The 22,504-nt window shown below is 41.1% G+C and overlaps 1 protein-coding gene across 6 annotated transcripts in view; it reads left to right on the top strand.

Annotated features, from left to right (window-relative positions):
• LOC108695463 (adhesion G protein-coupled receptor B1) overlaps positions 1-22,504 on the top strand; it is a 317,736-nt gene that overhangs the window by 215,820 nt on the left and 79,412 nt on the right. For all 6 annotated transcript variants that reach the window (XM_041568042.1, XM_041568041.1, XM_041568044.1 and 3 more), the window contains exons 16-17: positions 1,465-1,567; positions 2,170-2,213. In XM_041568042.1, the coding sequence (XP_041423976.1) occupies positions 1,465-1,567; positions 2,170-2,213 (147 nt within the window). The remainder of the gene's footprint in view (positions 1-1,464; positions 1,568-2,169; positions 2,214-22,504) is intronic.

The raw sequence follows: 22,504 nt of genomic DNA on the forward strand, positions 1-22,504 counted from the left end.
AGCTTTGATAGGGAAAGGGCTTTCTTTTTTCTCTTCATTTAGACAGGCATTGGGGCAGCAAGTGAAGCATCCTGAGGCACCTTCTAAATCTGTTCTGTGCCGATAAACATGGGCACATCTCTTTTCCATATCTCTGTTCCATATCTCTGTTCCATATCTCTGTTCAATTCCAAGACCATTTCTTTTGAAATATATTCTGAAAGATCCCAAAGCAAATAAATGCAGATACAGCATCCATCCCTCCACTGTTCCAAAAATAAATGTTTTATTGTTAACAATTAAATACCCTTATCAAAAATTCCCCCCATGACATTTGTTGGAATATTATCCTTCAAAATTCTAATTTGAATTTCTAGTGAGTTTTCATTGGACTATCCCAAGTTCAATATATGTGGCCTTGACAATTATCAATCGATGAATTGGGGGAGTTTTGATGAATAAGTAACTGGATCTTAAGCTTGGACATGGCTTAGCATGGACCTATTGGAATGAAGAAGGGAAAACTGTGGAATCTAAATTCAGTATTGATGTAAGAGTTGGAGTAAGACTGGAAGAACAGTGTTTGGATAATAAATGTAGAGGACAGGAGGAGAACTTAGGAAATCTTAGGTTATGAACCCAATGAGGAGGCTTAGGGGGTCTAAGATTAATGTCTGTAGGGATTTCAGTCTGTTTATGATGAGAGCAACAGCAATGCATGGTATTGACCTCCATGATACACTTAGAGGCCCATTTATCAAAGGTCGAATTTTGAACTCATGTGAATTTTTTTTAATTCGAATATACTCACAATTTCGAATTGGGTTTTTAATAAAAATTGTGAATGTCTAATATTCAATCGAATGTTCCAACCCCAAAATTCTAATCGTATTTGATTCATATTCAATTCATATTTGATTCATATGAATAAAGTTTTTCCTCCAAAGAAAAAAAATCGAATGTCAGGAAGGCTATCAACATCTCCATATGGCCCAACGGACCTCTGCCCTTGACTTGGACATGAACTCGGCAGGTTTTAAGTGGCAAATATTCAAATTATGACTCTTTCCATGGTCATGGTGTGATAAATCTCACATTCAAATTTACATTCGAACAGGGGGATTAATATTTTAATGTGTGAATTTTGACACTCGGAAATTCGAATTCAAATTTATTTTTCGACCCTTGATAAATCTTTCCCTTAATATTCAGGTCCAACCTTAATCATGGTTATTCTGAAGTTGATTTTATTACTTGCCACCTGCACCAAGGCCTATTCTCCCAGCCCCCAGTGTTTGTTCTCAAGCTCCGAGGATCCTTCCACTGTTACGCCAATAAACGCCATGGCCACTGCCACCTCAGCTAGATCATAATTAAACTCAACGATTTTCCAATTACATCAGAGAATTTATAGCTGAGAATAATTACAGTATGAAAGAATTTCATCGTCGTATTTCTAGTACTTTTTTCCCCCTTCCTTTCTAGAAACACCACCGTGTTGAATTCTAAGATTATCTCCGTTACGGTGAAACCGTCGCCCAGATCTATTCCCGTTCCTCTGGATATCGAGTTCTCCCACATGTACAATGTAAGTCACTTGAAATATTGGCTTCCGTTTCTGTGACGCTTCTTAAACATGGCGATATGTTAACAAATGACCTATTTTTCTAATAATCCCAAGCATGATGGGGTTTTTTTTTCTAACCTTCCTATGGATTATCTAGAATTTAATCAGATGCACTCGGAGAAAAGGTTGAACATGATGCAACAATATTATTAAAAGGCTGATACCTCATGAGTAGCTTATGTGTAACTACTGTCTCTCCAGCAGCCAGGACTCACTTGTCCTACTGGGCTTTATTAAAGTGATAAAGATTTGGGCTCAAGGTCACAGATTCCGAGCTTCTCTTTGTCATGACAAAAATCAATGTGTTTTTAGCGGTAACTTCGCCAAGTACAATTCCCGCATGGTTCACTGGTCCCTACCTTGCCCCGAGCACACAAAATATATTAAGTGGAAAAGCAATACATCCATGATTTAGTTCTCTCTCATGGAATGAGAAATCTCCTCCTCCCGGGATTGAGTTAAATGTCGCCCAACTGCATTGATGCTGGCTGCTTCATTCTAAGGTCTCGTTCAGGTATTTAAGTAACATCATTAGTAACCTCTCCATGTTGTGTTCTTTCCAGGGAACCACCAATCAGACGTGCATCGTATGGGATGAAACTGACATGTAAGTTAAATGTTCTACTCACAACTGGCGTATGGTTAACTGCCATTTAGTATCACTGTTTCGCCTATATAGTATAAATATGTAATGAGAATGCTTGTGGTTGTTACAATGTAGCTTTGACAGTAATTGCAATTGGTCCGTCTTGATTCAAGTGGCTTAAAAGGTACATGGAATAAAAGTCCCATAGTAACCTGTGGCTACCAATCAGCAGGTAGGTCATCTGTTGGATTGGTTGCTATGGGTTACGAGATCTCATTTTGGAAATTTTTATTATCTGAAACTTATTGTCTCTGGTTCAAGGTGGAGCTGGCATGTATTTGTGTCCATTGTATTTAGTAAGGAGGTCGGGGAAATAATGCTTGAAATCAAACTGCTTGGTTGCTATAGGTTACTAGACCTGGTGCAAACTGTGGACCTTTTTTTGCTTAAATATATTTTGTGTGCCATGGCTTTTATTGATATGAAACTGATTAAATGAACACATAGATGTTGAACTATAACTCCCCATACAAAAGAATTTGTTTGTGTCACACTATATTGCACCCAGATCAGTGAGAGGGGATCCACCCTAAGTTCTCCTCGATGCTCAGCTGGTTTTCACTTGGATGTCTATTGTTACTCTTAGAAAGTATGAAATTTCTGCACAAGGTCGGAGCTGCCATACTGTGTAATTTGAACCGTACAACATGGCAGTATATTTTAAGTCATGGACAAAGCATTCCTTCACTGTACTGTACATATGTATTTATTTATATCTGGTGGCTGTTAACATATTGTTTCCCTTAGAAAGGACAGACTTTTTGGGACATGTATATAATCATTCAGCTTTGGTACAAGAATTTCCCGTTCCTTTTCCACAACACATTTCTAGCACATTTACTACTATGAACATGTGCCCTGCAATACTACAGAACTGACCTATTGAGTGCAACTGACCTACTGCCTTATTGAAGGCAAATCTTAGAGCAATTGCAAAGTCCAATAATTTTTTAATAAACTGCACCTGTGATATTATAATTGAGACCATTTTCACCTAACTCTTTCCATCTAAACCATGTTCCCCCAGATAAACTCACCCAAAGAGGAATGTCTCTGTCTTGGCTTAATGACTCCATCTTTCCCTACTGTCTCCATCTTTTCCTATTGTTGTCATCTTGCTCTGTTGTTAACATCTCTCCTGCCTCCATGCTGCCCCGTAGCTACAATCTTACCTTATTATCTCCATTATGACCTGTTGTCGCCAGCTTGACCTACTCTTCCTAACTTGTCCTACTCGTTGTCTCCATCATGCCCTAAGTCTTCATCTTTCCCTGTTGTTGCTAACTTACCCTACACTCTCCACATTCCCCTACCTTTATCGCATTGGTAGGACATCTCCATGCCCTGTTGCAGTCTTACCCTATATTAACTACTCTACCTTGCCGCTGCTAGCTTGACAAATAGTTTCCCTTTTGCCGTATAGTCGCGATTTTGCATTTTAGTTCTATTGTCTTCATCTTGACCTGTTGTGGCCATGTCACCCTATAGTTCCCATCTTGTTTTATTGTCACCATTTTGTCTTACCATCGCCAACTTGCCCCAAGTCACCATCATTCCTTGTTGTTGCAGTCCTGTCCTACTGTCATCATTTTTCCCTGTTGTTGCCATCTTACCTTAATGTTCCCAACTTTCTCAATCATGTTCAACTGTCTCCATTCTGCCCTAAAATTTCAGTTTTGCCCTGTTTTTGCCATTTTGCTCTATGGTCTCAATATTGTCCAACAGTCACCATCTGGCCCTACTATCTCCTTCTTGCCCCAGTCACCATCATGTCCTGTTGCAGTTTGGCCCTTCTGTCACAATTTTGTCCTGCTGTTGCCATATTGTCCTGCATTCTCCATGTTGCCCTTCTGTCTCCATCTTGCCCTGTTACTGCCATTTTACTTCACTGTCTTCATTTTGCCCAGAAAACTTCAAAAGAGACTGGCACAAGTCTGGACCCACAAAGTAGTAAAGCGGGAGTCAGATTTGTAAAAGGGTTAAAAAATCTTATATTTTATTTTCCATAATTAAGAAAAATTTAATTAAACAAATTTAATTTTTTTAACCCTTTCACAAATCTGACTCTGGCTTTACTACTTTGTGGGTCCAGACTTGTGCCAGTCTCTTTTGAAGTTTCCTGGTGTTTGCTCCTCCTGCTGAAGGTCTGGGGCGTGTGCACCCAGGCCCACCATATATATTGTTAAGCTCATTCAATGTATCTAGATGTAGCATATACTGGTTATATATTTGTTTTTATTTTGCCCAGTAGGTCCATTTTTGTCCTATTGTTTCCGTCGTGACCTGTTGTGGCCTCCTTGCCCTACTGTCTCCATCATGCCCTGCTGTTCCTTTTATCCCTCACTGTCCCACGTAAGGACAGCTCGGCCCATGAGCGCACACAGACACAAGTGATCTTGCTTGTTATCTGTTTTTTTTCTGCTCCATTTCACACATTGATCTCCCCATGGTGTTAAAAGTTCAGGGAGGTCGGACAATCAACAAGGGTTTCCCTTTCAAAAAAAAGATTCTCGGAGGAAAACAAATCATGTCAAAAGGTCACAGAATGTTCTGAGAGCGGCCACTGTACCTAAAAGCAAAAGATCTTGTATTCTGGAGCTTTGCATGTGCTCTTGGTAACCACAGAAACATAAAGCGGAGAGAGCGGCATTAAAAATGCACAGAGACAAATTGAATTGGAGGCTTTTTGGAAGAAGCAGATGGAGGGAAACATTATTATGAGCCATACCAAGTGGTCTCCTAGACTGCCGCAGGGAATGTGGGGAAGGATTGTTCTACATACAAACCCCCAGACTTTGGAAAAAAGGACAAAAACAAAATAGGAGACGAGCTACGTCCGCTCATTTGTAATGGTTCTCTCTCCTGGATTTGATACCCATGAATGATTATTGACTTGGAGCACTTAAAGTTGAAGTCCTGCAATGATTCTTGGCCCAGCAGAGACTTCAGCAGAATTAATTAGCTGCTCAAAACCTCATTGCATTGGAATTCGGCAGATCTTTTTGTGTGCGCGTGCGTTGCCGGAACTTGGGAACTGAACGAAAAGGTTTTGTCTCCATTATGTGGGATTTCTGTTCTCCGTCTTCTCATGGGGTCCTTTTGGGGCTAAAGAGATATGACTTGGGGAATTGAAGTAAAAAAGGTTACAATGTTTGCACTCTTTGGAGAGAGTATACCATTTTCCTGACACTGCAAAGTCTATCTGATTTGATCATCCTCAAATGTAACTGCCAAAATTCAGGGAATATCTGAGCTGGTGGGCAGATCTTTTCTTTTTGGTTCTTTTTGGCTGGTAATGCACAACCTGATAAAATCTCATGAAACAGAGTATGATATGGGTTTGTTTGGGCAGATTTTATCATTTTTTTCTGCCCATAAATCATGTTGACCAGTCTATTGGGCATTGGGAATCAAGTAAATGAAGATAAGCCATAGCTCTCTTCTGATCTACCAGGATCAATCAGTCCATATTGTCATGTACAGTATGACCACTCGTAAGGTATTTGTTCATTCAGCCTGTGGACAATTGGTCAGATAATAATAGGTATTGAGCAGTATATGAACCTTTTTAGACCCCAAGCTGAACTTAGGACAGTGACAAATTACACCCACAGTATTTTATATTCTCCCTGACTTCAAGGTCACTGACTATAAAGTCATCCAACAGCAGAAACCAGTTTCTGCTTCCACAGAAAGAACTGACTAATACAAACTCCCTTAATCAGTTATCCCCTGATTCAGCCGACTGATGTTATATACTGGGGACAGCCTTGAGTCACTTTGTTGCACCAGTTGGGTTTACATCCAAAAAATTCTCCATACAAAAATAAGCTTATCTTAATAGATACTTGCTGGAGCCTTTTCCAGCTACTCTCAAGAGTAAAGCACTGCTACATGTGATTCCTCAACTCAGATGGGCTCTCACTGAAGTATTGGAAGAAGGGAATTTCTTAAACAAGGGAATTGCTTTAATACAGAAACTTGGGTGCCAGTGGTCCTTAACCAGGATCAGTAGATTTATGAATAAACATAGAAGAGAGGTGCTTTCTTTATACACCAAATGTTCAATATCATATTTACGGAGTTCACAATGTGTAGTAGCCACACCATGGGTGCCTGGCCTCAGTGGACCAGTTTCCTTGAATGTTGCTTTAAGGGGTTACACTAAGATGTCCCTGAGTCCTACCCATTCCTTACACATGGCGAGTGTCACCTTTGGGTGAGTGATATTTTCTGTGGTGAGTCGTAGTTTCACACGTAGATAAATCTGACCCTAAGTCTTCTCAATGGAGCACAAATCTGCTCTTATTAGCTACCCCACCTATATAAAACTCCAGATTTATGAACCATTATTTATCAAAAACAAATGTGCCTAAAGGCAACATCTAGGCAAATGACTTGCTCCTCCCTTGCACAACATTTTGTGTCTTTATTCGAAGACCCCGTGATTATGGAGCATAAAAGGAATCCGCTAATCAGACCACTTTCTCCTTATTGGCTGAACAGAACACAGCACAGTTCAAACCACTACCGTTCTTTAGGCTTTAATTAACCCACATACTTGACCATTTGCCCTAAATGATGGAAAGATTGCCACCCTTGCTTTATCTTCCTTGACAATGTTATTATTTCTAATATTTGGATGTAATGACGGCAGATGGAGGCCCAGTTATGTTCCTCAGAGGAGTATAAGTGACAAGGCACTGAACCATGTTTAAATAAAATGTCTGCACAGTCATTTTCATGTGAAATGACATTTATCACTGGCTGATAACGCTGCCCCAGCTGAGGCCCATTAAATCAGCTCCCTTCTGCTTTCCCGACACACCACACATTAAATCCCTCATTTTGTTTCATTACTTTCATGGGATTATGGGTGAATGAAAAGTCAGGAAGTGTTTGTGACAATCCAACATTCTGCAAAACTCTCTCATCGATGATGGATTTCTGCTTCACCATATTTGTCATTGACTAAAAATAATAAAACAACCCAAAAAAAGAATGCCTGCTTCCTTTACATGTCTGAATGGACTGTTATTGTTGGTCTCTGGAGGCATATAAGGATTGATATCCTTTCAATCCATCCCAAATAAATGAAAGACTCTGGTGAAGGATCTGCCCTGCCTTCCTCATCCATCAACTAGATTGCTGTAGGTGGGCTCATCTCTATTGACCTCTGATTGTATTGTTTTGGAAGCACCATCAGTAGGGTGTGGACCTCCACTAAGGATGAGGAGCAGATACACAACAAGAGCGACAGTGCAGAAGAAATAATTGGGTTGGATTGAGCTTTACTCATAAAGAACTACACCAGTTTATCCAAAAATATTAGGAGTATAATTTGTATGGATAACTGTCAGCAGATATTACTTTGAACCTGGATCATATTCCCCAAAACTGGGCCACCCAGTGTCTCACTGATCTTTGTCTATCGACCCTGTGCCTGTACATCCTAAGGACAAAGCTGGTATTTAGGCTGCAAAAGAGCTGGTTAGGGCCACAAATTGGAACCACTGGCAGGTGTAGAGCTTCTAAAGATGGTGAGTATTGAAGACACAAAAGCTATTGTTCTTTAATTTGTTAATTGTCTCATCTGAAGAGCTTGTGATTTGACCTGAAAACCTGTCTGACATTTGATAAACAGGAGGACGTTGTTTTAGGTCATTGGTGACTGTGCCTTTCCACTGGATGTACTATATCTTCTGTGCATGAACATGTTTTAATCATTGACAATAGCATTTATTGTCTTGTGTGTATAATAAATGTGATGTAAGAACATTTATTGACCCATGGAGCTTACAGTCTAAATGTGGTTCCTGAGACATGGGGATACTATGGTGACCCATCTTCACCTTCACCTTACCCACAATGCAGAGTTTTTCCCAGTATAATTGCATACACAAAAAAGGATTGATAGGTACAAGCACATTTGTCAGAGGGTTTTCCTGTAGTATTTTTATCCCAATTTTTGCCCCAAGAGCTGAAACTTGTGATAATAAATGAGTTCAGTACTGACCTGTTGTAAAAGGGAACTAATATTGCATCAATATCAGTATTTCCATGTAGATGGTCAACTTTTTATGCTAGTGACCTGGAGCTATAGGCACAAATACATGCCCACATGGAACCATCTAATGTGTGTGCTAATTAACTATTGTATTGATATCAATGTGAGCTGCCCATGCAGCCCTTGTCTCTCTGTATTGGATCATAGGCCTCCTCTTGGTTTATATCTAACTGCAGGTAGGAAGTAGTAAGAACATGGCTTCCCCGGTATCATTAAGCAATTATTTTATTGTAGATTTCAGTAGGTTAAAGAATCCTGTCATCAGAAAACATGTTTTTTTCAAAACGCACCAGTTAATAGTGCTACTCCAGCAGAATTCTGCACTGAAATCCATTTCTCAAAAGAGCAAACAGATTTTTTTATATGCAATTTTGAAATCTGACATGGGGCTAGATATTTTGTCAATTTCCCAGCTGCCCCCAGTCATGTGACTTGTGCCTGCACTTTAGGAGAGAAATGCTTTCTGGCAGACTGCTGTTTTTCCTTCTCAATGTAACTGAATGTGTCTCAGTGGGACCTGGATTTTACTATTGAGTGCTGTTCTTAGATCTACCAGGCAGCTGTTATCTTGTGTTAGGGAGCTGTTATCTGGTTACCTTCCCATTGTTCTTTTGTTTGGCTGCTGGGGGGGAAAGGGAGGGGGTGATATCACTCCAACTTGCAGTACAGCAGTAAAGAGTGATTGAAGTTTATCAGAGCACAAGTCACATGACTGGGGGCAGCTGGGAAATTGACAATATGTCTAGCCCCATGTCAGATTTCAAAATTGAATATAAAAAAATCTGTTTGCTCTTTTGAGAAATGGATTTCAGTGCAGAATTCTGCTGGAGTAGCACTATTAACTGATTCATTTTGAAAAAAACATTTTTTCCCATGACAGTAACCCTTTAAAGAGGATACAGGAGCCAGAGACTTGTCTTTTGGTTTCAAGTAACAAGAACCATTTGCTTATAGGATTGATGAATTGTGACTCGTGATCAACTTTGTTTCATTCGTACCAATGATGGTGCCCACCAATATGATTATTAAAATCTTATAAGTTGTGTGAATGTAAGCTTTCCAAGGTCTGGGGTTTATGACTAGTGATGGGCGAATTTATTCGCCAGGCGCGAATTTGCGGCGAATTTGCGCGATTCGCCGCCAGCTAATAAATTCGCAAAAAACTGGCGAATTTTTCGCCGTTTCGCGAAATTCGAGAATTTTTCGGTGAAGCGAAACGGCGCAAATTCGCCCATCACTATTTATGACAAACTAAGCTCTCTCTGCTTTGGTTTGGATTTTCAGCTTTCCTCTTTTGAACTGGAAGTTCAGACTCTTGATTAAATAATTCCTATCTGGGCTTTGTCTACAACTGGCTTGTTTGTCAAGCTGTCCTCTTTCCTGTGGGTTCACAAGTGCAGGTTTTTGCACTAGCACCCAATGACATTGCACCTGATTCAGCCCAGTGTTCCTAAACGAGACTGCACTAGACTGCACTAGACTGCACGTCTTAGGGTGTAACTATGAAACCCCATTATCCCATCCTTCCTTAGGCAGAGCCTGGCTGAGACTCTGCTTGTGCGCTCAGCCCTTCCTTGTCTCCAGGCACCAGTTTATGGGTAGCCGTTGATTATGTATCACTGGCAAAAGTAGGGGCGATTAATGTCCTGCTTTGTTGCTTGCTGATTTATGGACATAAATATAATATGAATCTCTGTGTTATAATATTCAATTTATTTATTGGTCCCAGCACCACACCAGCTCAATCCAGCAGCACTGCTTTAGGTTTTGCTTCATTACCCGTTTATAATAATGTGCCGCTGGTGTTCTCATACATATATTATTATATAGTTTATTCTGGCTTAGAGCTTCTGATAGATACAGTAGCATTGGGGAAATTGTCATTTTCAGGCACAGTCAGGGAAACCCTGGATGGGACACAGTAATCATAGGTGGCTGTGGGGGTATTAAATCATGACTCAGGGGCAGTTTTTGTTCCTTGTTTCTTATTGGTTTTCAAAGGCCCCAAAGGTAGTTTGCAGTGTTGGGTCAGATTACCCCATAATGATGATGTGTAATGTGTTAGGATGCCAGGGCCACCACTGTACCACCAATATGCATGCATGGGGGGGCTGTATTTTCATTTTTCTTACACTAAGTGCATTCTGGAATAGCTCTGCCAGGTCTTGGTCAACATAAGCCCTACTTTAAAACTCAAGCTATGCCCTTTCCCTGTCGTCCTTATACCATACATTGATGTTTTATGATTGATCCTGAATAGGGATGTAGCGAACGGCGGAAAAAATGTTCGCGAACATATTCGCGAACTTGCGACAAAACATGCGAATAGTTCGCGAACGTCGCGAACCCCATAGACTTCAATGGGAAGGCGAATTTTAAAAGCTAGAAAAGACATTTCTGGCCAGAAAAATGATTTTAAAGTTGTTTAAAGGGTGCAACGACCTGGACAGTGGCATGCCAGAGGGGGATCAAGGGCAAAAATGTATCTGAAAAATCCATTGTTGACACAGCGCTGCGTTTTGTGCTGTAAAGGGCAGAAATCACACTACGTCACTCAGGTGATGTTTCTGGACACGGAATGTGAAAAAGCTCACACAGCTAGGTGGCACTTGGTTAAAGACTGAGCAAATAATGCCTGCAAGGGCAACGTATACACTACAGCCGTTGGATACGGAATATATTATTGCTGCTTGAAAAACGTCACTCGGGTGGTGTTTCTGGAGACGGTATTATTATTGATATTTAGACAGCTAGGTGGCAGTTGTTTGAAGAACAGATGCAGATGAGAGATCAGCAGCAGGACAGACAGCTGCCCACAGCAGCTACATACAGAGCACTGCAGTAGAAGGTAGATTACTAGCCAGCAAAGCTACCTAACCTAAAATGTCCCTCAAATCCCTGCAGAGTTCTGTCCCTACAATACAGAGCAGTATCAAGTAGATTACTAGCCAGCAAACTTACTATCAACTGTCCCTCAAATCACTAACAGCTCTCTCCCTACACTAGCTCTTCCAAGCACACACAGGCAGAATGAAAAAACGCTGCAGGGCTTCAGTTTATATATGGAAGGGGAGTGGTCCAGGGGGTGTGGGGGTGGTCCAGGAGGGAGAGCTTCCTGATTGGCTGCCATGTATCTGCTGGTCTGGGGTGAGAGGGCAAAAATAAGCGCCAGCTAAGGCGAACCCAAATTGGCGAACGTCGCGCGACGTTCGCGAACATTCGCCGAACGCGAATAGTCGATGTTCGCGCGAATTAGTTCGCGGGCGAACAGTCCGCGACATCCCTAATCCTGAATCCATGATAGGATTTATCTCCCATTTAGAGCCCAAGTACTATTGATCCCAGATTGAACCAGTTGTTCTTAATGAGCTAGTCCCCATTCCAAATAGGCTTTTTTTGTGTATGTGGATTCAACAATCTAAGATGTTGCACAACAACACAGTGTAACTCTATGGCAGCTCTTGCCTATATGTACAAATGCAAATATAAGGAGAATAAATGCATTCATGTACATGGCCTACAGCTCCTGCAGACCACAAATACCATCCTCCTCCTCATCTGACCATTGGCTAGCTAAGGACAGTGGGATGTGCTGTTGACCTCAGCTGAAGAAGCCAGTGATGAATGTCTATGCTGAAATCCCCTGAGAACCCACCATATTATTTCTTGAGGGTAATTGGTCCTAGCCAATGCTGAACATTGTTCAGCATTTGGTTAGCATCACTTGATACACAACCCTAAAATTGTCTTAATGCAACAGTACCCATAGTTACTATGGTGGACTCTTTGCTAATCCTTAAACTGGGGTTTCTTCCTGCTCTGCTCAGACTTACATAGTTATAGTTACATAGTTACATAGTTACATAGTTAAATCTGGTTGAAAAAAAGACAAAGTCCATCAAGTTCAACCCCTCCAAATAAAAACCCAGCCCCATACACACACCCCTCCCTACTGTCACATAAATGATATATACCCATATCTATACTAACTATAGAGTTTAGTATCACAATAGCCTTTGTATTATGTCTGTCCAAGAAATCATCCAAGTCCCTCTTATAGTCATTAACTGAATCATCACCCGGCAGTGCATTCCCCAACCTCACTGTCCTCACTGTGATGAACCCCCTACTCTGTTCCTTTAAATGAAACTTCTTTTCTTCTAGTCTGAAGGGGAGGCCTCTGGTACGTGATTCTCTTTATGGGTAAAAAGGTCCCCTGCTATTTGTCTATAATGTCCTCTAATGTACTTGTAAAGTCTAATCATGTCCCCTCACAAGCGCCTTTTTTCCCCCAGAGAAAACAACCCCAACCTTGTCAGTCTCCCCTCATAATTTAACTCTTCCCTCCCTCTAACCAGTTTAGTTGCACTTAGTCTCTGCACTCTCTCCAGCTCATTTATATCCCTCTTAAGGACTGGAGTCCAAAACTGCCCCCATACTCCAGATGAGGCCTCACCAGGGACCTATAAAGAGACATAATTATGTTTCATCCCTTGAGTTAATGCCCTTTTTTATACAAGAACTTTATTTGCTTTAGTAGCCACAGAATGACACTGCCCAGAATTAGACAACGTGTTATCTACAAAGACCCCAAGATCCTTCTCATTTAAGGAAACTCCCAACACATTGCCATTTAGTGTATAACTTGCATTTATATTATTTTTGCCAAAGTGCATAACCTGCATTTATCAACATTGAACCTCATTTTCCAGTTTGCTGCCCAGTTTTCCAGTTTAGACAAATCACTGTGCAAAGTGGCAGCATCCTGCATGGAACCTATAGTTCTGCACAATTTAGTCTCATCTGCACAAATAGAAACAGTACTTTCAATGGCCACCTCCAGGTCATTAATAAACAAGTTGAAAAGCAAGGGACCTAGTACAGACCCTGCGGTACTCCACTAACAACACTGGTCCAATTAGAAAATGTTCCATTTACCACCACTCTTTGTAGTCTATCTTTTAGCCAGTTCTCTATCCAGGTACAAATACTATGTTCCAGGCCAACATTCCTTCATTTAACCAGTAACCTTCTGTGTGGCACTGTATCAAATGCTTTAGCAAAGTCTAAGTAAATCACATCCACTGCCATCCCAGAATCGAGGTCCCTGCTCACCTTCTCATAAAAAGAAATTAAGTCAGTCTGGCAAGATCTATTACGCATAAATCCATGCTGGCACACACTCAATTCAATTCCAGTCAGTTCCTCAGGTTACTGCAGAACTCATTTTTCAGCATCCCCTTTTTCTGGCAAATTGAGAGGTAATTCACCCTTTATCTGCCTACCTATTTTGTGGTTAAGATTGCTGCTTCTGCCTACATCTAGTCAAGGTTGTTCCAATGCATTCTCTTAATGAAGAGGCAGGGATTGCAGTAAAACTTCTCTGTCTCTCTTTCCTATAACTACCATTCATGAAGTCTTTTGGTCAGTTCAGATCAAGGTACCACAGAGACGAGCAATAATCACCATACCCTTGATTGTTACCAATTGCTTAGTCATTCCATAATATAACTTAAGGCTGCAGGATAGTCAACGTTTATTGATGTCCCCTTATTGCTTGACTGTCACCACCTTGCCCTACTGTCTCCCTCTTGAAATGTCATTGTTTTCTTTCCCCGGTCCTGGGTAGCCGTGCATATTTGGGCTCCCAATAGATAGTTTGAGGCTGCTGCCAGTTTTAAGAAGATGTTCAAATGGGTGAAGAGACTGAAGATTGTTTTGCAGTTCAAGCTTCATGATTCATAGCAAATTCTGAGAACCATCCAGAAGTAAATAGCTGAAATAACATAATTACTGTAATTATCATCACTGCTATTAAAGTGATACTGACACAGCGGATTCTGTTTTGTAACTGCTGCAGAAGTGCTCTGCTTAGGACCTGGTATCCTGGAGATGGAACTTTGTTTTGCAGAAATCACAGTGTTTTGGAAGCTACAGCAGATTGAAAATACAGACCTGAATCCTCACAGAGCATCACAAGTAGGGTCGGTAGCATAGGCAATAAGTACAGTGAACAGTCTGGTCTGTATTTCTGAGCTACTGCAGCTCCAAAAATACAACAAATTTGACTAGGACCTCTCTGAGGCCCACCATAGAACTGAACCTCTAGGGCCCACTATAACCTACACACCCACCTCTGCTGCTGTCGCCCATCCCATGCTAGGCATATAGCTAGCCAACGACCCCTCTCCCATTTCATCCCCAAGGTTGATAATTTCCAGCCTCTTGTTCCCCACCCTCCCAATTGCATGTACCACCTTATTCTACATCTGGGACTCCCCTCTGCAGGTAGCACCTTATTCTACTGTGGCACCTCCTGTGAAGGTAGACCAGATATCAGTCCAGGCATCTTGGTAGCAATCCGTAGCCATGTATTACATGAGGCATAATCAGTTCAGTAAATATTTGTCAAGCCGCTGGGCTACTGGCAGTAAAGATTGAGACTCATTAACCAAACATACTGAGAGTGTAATCACTTGGAAGGAGTCAGTGTTCCCATTCCATGATATAATGGCAGTGAGTCCCAGACTTGCTCAGCGCTGCAGCGAAATCTTGTCACACGGATGTTCTGCGGTCACACGCTGTTACTAATTTTGTTACACTTCCCCTTGAATCTTGGTGGAATCATTTTTTTAGACCATCAAACCCTATTGCAAATGTAACTGATCCTGACTTGGCTTTGACCAGGTTTTTGTCCAACAGTCAGGCAGCAGGATTTTGTTGTTTGCAGCAGGAATAAAATAGGTAGATTGAACTGTTTATGTATTAATAAAATAAATTAATTAATTAAAAAAAAATAATAATAAAATAAAATATACAGTATAAATATATATATATATATATATATATATATATATATATATATATATATATATATATATATATATATATATATATATATATATATTTATTTATAATGTAGACAAGGTGTGTGATATGATACCCCCATTAACCAGAGCTGAATCAATGCATTAACTCTGATCTGTGGTTCAGAGATTCCTTGTAAAGACAATTTACTTAGAACTAATTATGGCAATGGTAGAAGGAAGGAACCTGCTGTTTGTGGCCTCGGGTTGTGTGTTCAGAGAAATACCCAGCCATCCATGCACAGCTATTATTTACTGTACTCACACTACTTAGAGTCTGACAAAAAAATTAATTTACTGTTGTTTCCGTATAAAGGACCCACGGTGTGTGTTGATTTGGTCCCCACTGCCTGGAGACATTTATGCCTGTGCAAATGATGTACAAATATGATGAGGTTTAATTATAGGAAAAATAAGTTTTGTCATTCATTGTGTTTGTGTCCAACCAGGTAGTGTCTCTGGGTCTGGTTATGGTTAAGTCTAAAGTCAATTTAGGATGAGATTTGGGGTGAGTGTCTATTTGTGTCCTGGGTACCCCTGGAACTATAGCAGGGTGACTGTTACCCCAATGTTTCTATATATCTGTAACCTTGTTATGAGCTAAGGGGGCCCAGTCTGAAGGTCAGTTAGGGGGAGATTTGGGGTGAGTGTCTATTTGTGTCCTGGGTACCCCTGGAACTATAGCAGGGTGACTGTTACCCCAATGTTTCTATATATCTGTAACCTTGTTATGAGCTAAGGGGGCCCAGTCTGAAGGCCAGTTAGGGGGATATTTGGGGTGAGTGATTATTTGTACCCTGGGTACCCCTGGAACTATAGCAGGGTGACACCCCAATGTTTCTATATATCTGTAACCTTGTTATGAGCTAAGGGGGCCCAGTCTGAAGGTCAGTTAGGGGGAGATTTGGGGTGAGTGCTTATTTGTACCCTGGGTACCCCTGGAACTATAGCAGAGTGACTGATACCCCAATGTTTCTATATATCTGTAACCTTGTTATGAGCTAAGGGGGCCCAGTCTGAAGGTCAGTTAGGGGGAGATTTGGGGTGAGTGTTTATTTGTACCCTGGGTACCCCTGGAACTATAGCAGGGTGACACCCCAATGTTTCTATATATCTGTAACATTGTTATGAGCTAAGGGGGCCCAGCCTGAAGGCCAGTTAAGGGGAGATTTGGGGTAAGTGCTTATTATCTGTTCCCTGGATACATGAGAAATGGCCTGGGAGACTAATTGGTCTCCCTACGTCTCAGCTCGTCAGTTTCCAGGTCCACTTGTGCATGCTTACTATTTGGTGTGCATCCTAATACAGCCATATATCTGAACACACACATACTCTGACAAATGTTGACCTCAGTTTGGTGCCAAATTTGGATTTAAAAGACCTTTCATAGTTGTCTTTGCCTTTTGTTCCTGTTCGATCTCATGGTTACGGAGTCCTGCGTGCCCTGACTCTTTGCCTGCCTTGACCCTGATTCTGTTTAACCCTTGTCTATACCAAACTTTTGGATCAAACTCTGCCAGGTTCTTCCTGTCGGTCCTATTTTCTGTTGGGGTGGATTATAGGCCTTTGTCACATGTGGAGAAGTCACAAAACAAACCAGCTAAACAGGCATTTTAAAAGGCTCATTGGCCAAAACATCTAGAAAACCGCAGGCTTCCTTTGACGTATTGTACGTATTGTTAAAAGATTTGGCTGAATACCGAACCGAATCCGAACCCTAATGTAAATTAAGGGTGGGAAGGGGAAAGCTTTTTTTACTTCCTTGTTTTGTGTCAAAAACAAAGATATTCCCTCCTCGATCCTAATTTGCATATGCAAATTAGGATTCGGTTCGGCCGGGCAGAAAAATTCGGCCAAATCCGAATCCTGCTGAAAAAGGCCGGATCCCAAACCGAATCCTGGATTCGGTGCCTCCCTAGTGATATACCAAAACATGGTGTGACCTCACGGCAACTGTAAGTCTCATGCAGGCTAAAGACTGTTGTGTTCTTTGTGAGTAGAGGGTATTAGTATATCAGTTGGGACCCAGCCCCTTACATCAAATTCATCTTCCTAGTTTGGCAGGGAGAATGCAGGAAATTAAAGGAGTTGTAGTTTAGAGGAACATTTTTGTTGGATTCATCAAAATCTGAACCAGAGGTGGAACGAGAGTTTGGTGCTGAAGGGACAGCTCCCATGTCCTGATCCAAGATCTTCCTTTCTATCTATGGGATTGTTATAGTCAAGTGGGAAACACCAAAAACTGCATTGGGTCCTACAAACAGAGTAAACGCTGCACACAATGACTTTCCAAACTGTACTCTAAGCCAGAGAGGCTTTATAAAGTCATCCAATTAGTTTAATAGCCCGCCATGGGAAGAGGGATCTTACTGAGCCAGTCAGTGGTATTTGTGCCAAAGTGGCCCCCAGGCAAGTGTGAGTTCAGCATCTCTGCACATCTAATAGGAAACCCAGCCCGAATGTATCCTGATATAATCTGACATGAAAAGTGAAAATCCTACACTGCAAAAAATATATTAGAGTTTCTTTGATCTATTTGTATATTTTAACCCAACAAATACTTTATCTCTATTTAGCAAGAGATTCTTCATTCTGCAGAGAAATCTTTCTGCTCGCATCCTTGGAAGCTGGCACTGCTGCAAAGGCTCCAGGCATCACTGACTTTCAATTCTCTGGGCCAGATTTGCCTCCATAGACTCCAGAGTTTTTCTTCTGATGAAGAAAGGGGGTTATTTTATCAATCAATAGAACAGGATTTAGGTGATGTTGCTGTTGCCAGTGATAGTATAATCCAGTGTAATATGATGAGTTTATTACATACTACTAACTGTTGATGGGGGAAAGGGAATTTTGGCAGGTTGTAGCTCTGATGCCTGACAGTGACTGATGGGTCACCCTACCATCTTATTGTTATTTGTACAGGGGGTCAGATGGGTTTTTATAGAGAGAGATACACACTGTATATTATAATTAAAGGAACAAGTGCCCTGCATTGGTAAAACTGGTGTGTTTGCTTCAGAAACACTACTATAGTTTATATAAACAAGCTGCTGTGTAGCCATGGGGGCCGCCATTCAAGCACAGGATACACAGTACATAACAGATAAGTACTACTATAGTTTATATAAACAAGCTGCTGTGTAGCCATGGGGGCCGCCATTCAAGCACAGGATACACAGTAGATAACAGATAAGTACTACTATAGTTTATATAAACAAGCTGCTGTGTAGCCATGGGGGCAGCCATTCAAGCACAGGATACACAGTAGATAACAGATAAGTACTACTATAGTTTATATAAACAAACTGCTGTGTAGCCATGGGGGCAGCCATTCAAGCACAGGATACACAGTATATAACAGATAATTACTACTATAGTTTATATAAACAAAAAAGTCACAGAATGAAAAAAGGGAAAGTGTTGCCATAACAACAGAGCTTATTTGAGGTCAATAAAAAGAAGAGAATTTGAGGAGAAGAGTATAAAACACACAAGCAGCACTTGTTATACATTAACGAGCACTTTGCTATTAATAATAATGTTAATATTTCCAATCAATCAGACAATACACAAAGGCCCCATGTTAAAGGCTGGAAACATTAAGGGAGTCGGGGTGGGGGCACATTATGCAGCGTCAGTACGTTTGCAGGTGCTTGGGAAGTAAATACACTCTAATCCCATTTACTAATTACAGCAAACAGCCGAACGTGTCATTCACTGAATTCTGCCCTATGAATTGCTAATTCCATTGTGACGGGAGCGAGAGAGACAGAAACCATGAAAAGTGCTAATAAATAAGGGAGATTGCTACAAGCGTTGTTGTGACATCTGTTTCCATTAATATCAAGAGAAGCTCAGAAAGGGACATTAAACCAAGCGGCACCGTCGCTGAGCCTTGTTCCAACATTAAATATTGCTCTGGAATAGAATCATTGCTCTGCACGTGGTTTTCTATTAGCACTCGATTGGGCTGGATATTGGCTCTGGAAACACTGGGTATAAAAACATTTCTATTCTGTACATTTGAAATAATGGCTCTGTTCACTTGATTTCTATCTATTACTGTGTTTCTAATGTTTCGGTGAAAAAAATCCATTAGTTTAATTTTCCTTTGATGTAATCTGAGGCCTTCTAACCTGAGAAAAATGTGTTCCATTAGTTGATATATATCTCAGCAGCTTCAGAGAAATCCCAGCAACTATTATATCAAGTAGAAAAGTTACTCTGTGTCAGGTGTTGGTCTAGCTCATGGAGCATGCTCAGTAGGGGCTGAAGCTTCTGCTGTAGAGAGATGGATCAAATAATGTATCAAGTATAAGAGTTATTCTGTGTCAGGTGTTGGTCTAGCTCATGGAGCATGCTCAGTAGGGGCTGAAGCTTCTGCTGTAGAGAGATGGATCAAATAATGTATCAAGTATAAGAGTTACTCTGTGTCAGGTGTTGGTCTAGCTCATGGAGCATACTCAGTAGGGGCTGAAGCTTCTGCTGTGGAGAGATGGATCAAATAATGTATCAAGTATAAGAGTTATTCTGTATCAGGCGTTGGTCTAGTTAATGGAACATGCTCAGTAGGGGCTGAAGCCTACAGTATCTGTAGAGCGATGGATCAAATAATGTATCAAGTATAAGAGTTACTCTTAGGGATGTAGCGAACGGCAGAAAAAATGTTCGCGAACATATTCGCGAACTTGCGTCAAAAATGCGAACGGTTCGCGAACGTCGCGAACCCCATAGACTTCAATGGGAAGGCGAATTTTAAAAGCTAGAAAAGACATTTCTGGCCAGAAAAATGATTTTAAAGTTGTTTAAAGGGTGCAACGACCTGGACAGTGGCATGTCAGAGGGGGATCAAGGGCAAAAATGTATCTGAAAAATACATTGTTGACACAGCGCTGCATTTTGTGCTGTAAAGGGCAGAAATCACACTACGTCACTCAGGTGATGTTTCTGGACACGGAATGTGAAAAAGCTCACACAGCTAGGTGGCACTTGGTTAAAGACTGGGCAAACAATGCCTGCAAGGGCAACGTATACAGTAGTGGGTACGGAATATATTATTGCTGCTGTAAAAACATCACTCAGGTGATGTTTACGGACACGGAATTATTATTGTTATTATTTAGACAGAATGTGAAAAAGCTCACACAGCTAGGTGGCACTTGCATACCTCCCAACTGTCCCTCTTTTGACCACTCAACCCCCTGTCCCTCTTTTGTACTGGAAAGTCCCTCTTTTCTCTGCACTGAACAGCCAGAAAAAAAACAGTTTCTAACTTAATTAGCTTTTGGCAGAGAGCTCAGAACAGCTAACAGGTGCAAATAAGATACTTTGTAACAATTTTGACTCTGGTTGGTGCTGGTGGTGGTGAACTACTAGGAGGAGCAGCACACCAGTCCCTCTTTTCTCTGAACTGAACAGCCAGAAAAAAACAGTTTCTAACTTAATTAGCTTTTGGCAGAGAGCTCAGAACAGCTAACAGGTGCAAATAAGATACTTTGTAACAATTTTGACTCTGGTTGGTGCTGGTAGTGGTGAACTACTAGGAGGAGCAGCACACCAGTCCCACTCCCCAACACAGCTAGACTAATAGCACTGGGCTCTTACAGTAGCAAAGTAAAAAAAACAAAAAAGAAAATAAAAGCAGTCCTTACAAGGACTATTGGGTTACAGGCAGCAGTCAGCAGATGAGATCAGAAGCAGTGCCCACAGCAGCTACATACAGAGCACTGCAGTAGAAGGTAGATTACTAGTCAGCAAAGCTAACTAACCTAAACTCACTGTCCCTCAAATCCCTGCAGAGTTCTGTCCCTACAATACAGAGCAGTATCAAGTAGATTACTAGCCAGCAAAGTTACTATCAACTGTCCCTCAAATCACTAACAGCTCTCTCCCTACACTAGCTCTTCCAAGCACACACAGGCAGAATGAAAAAACTCTGCAGGGCTTCAGTTTATATATGGAAGGGGAGTGGTCCAGGGGGTGTGGGGGTGGCCCAGGAGGGAGAGCTTCCTGATTGGCTGCCATGTATCTGCTGGTCTGGGGTGAGAGTTAAAAAATAAGCGCCAGCTAAGGCGAACCCAATTGGCGAACATCGCGCGACGTTCGCGAACATTCGGCGGACGCGAACAGCCGATGTTCACGAGAATTAGTTCGCGGGCGAACAGTCCGCGACATCCCTAGTTACTCTGTGTCAGGCGTTGGTCTAGTTAATGGAGCATGCTCAGTAGGGGCTGAAGCCTATCTGTAGAGCGATGGATCAAATAATGTATCAAGTATAAGAGTTATTCTGTGTCAGGCGTTGGTCTAGCTCGTGAAGCATGCTCAGTAGGGGCTGAATCTTCTGCTGTGGAGAGATAGATCAAATAATGTATCAACTATAAGAGTTACTCTGTGTCAAGCGTTGGTCTAGCTCATGGACCATGCTCAGTAGCGATGAAGCTTCTGCTGTGGAGATATGGATCAAATAATGTATCAAATATAAGAGTTACTCTGTGTCAGGTGTTGGTCTAGTTAATGGAGCATACTCAGTAGGGGCTGAAGCTTCTGCTGTGGAGAGATGGATCAAATAATGTATCAACTATAAGAGTTACTCTGTGTCAAGCGTTGGTCTAGCTCATGGACCATGCTCAGTAGCGATGAAGCTTCTGCTGTGGAGATATGGATCAAATAATGTATAAAGGTGGTCATAGATGCATCGATAATATTCACACGAAAGGTCTTTTGTACAATAATCAGTGGGTTTATGGTGGTAGACAGGGCAACCAATATCAGTATAAAGCCTTGGACATGGGTCGTCTCATCGATCATGCAGGACTGAAAATTTTGATCAGACATCTTTGAAGGTTCCCGAACATCGTAACATTAATGCTGAATCATCAGATAGAGCTAAAGAATTGTTTTTACATGCAGATCTGACGATTCAGACAAAAGAACTTTTATATGACCAATGGTTATATGAAAGATCATAATTGTAGCATGTTAAAGGACCAGTAACATCATATATTTTTTTTAAAAAAATTCGTTTGTAAACATTGAAAAAAAAAAAACCCAAGACAAATTAAACTTCAAAATAGCAAAGTCTTTCTTAAGAAATAACTTACCGAAACTCTGCTTGCGCTCCCCTTCAGAAAGCAATCGGGTGATCCATCATGCGGGCCTCGAGAGGGGCAATATGAGTTAAATTCATTTTAAAAATGTACATTCCAAAAATAGAAGAAAAAGAAACTAGAAATCAACTGAATAACTCATTTTTGCAATGTACAGTTACAGAATGATACTTTTTGAAGTGTCTGTTGTGGTTGAATGATGGATAAAAGATT

The sequence above is a fragment of the Xenopus laevis genome, chromosome 6S (genome assembly GCF_017654675.1).
Source record: "Xenopus laevis strain J_2021 chromosome 6S, Xenopus_laevis_v10.1, whole genome shotgun sequence".
Classification (NCBI taxonomy): Eukaryota; Metazoa; Chordata; class Amphibia; order Anura; family Pipidae; genus Xenopus; species Xenopus laevis.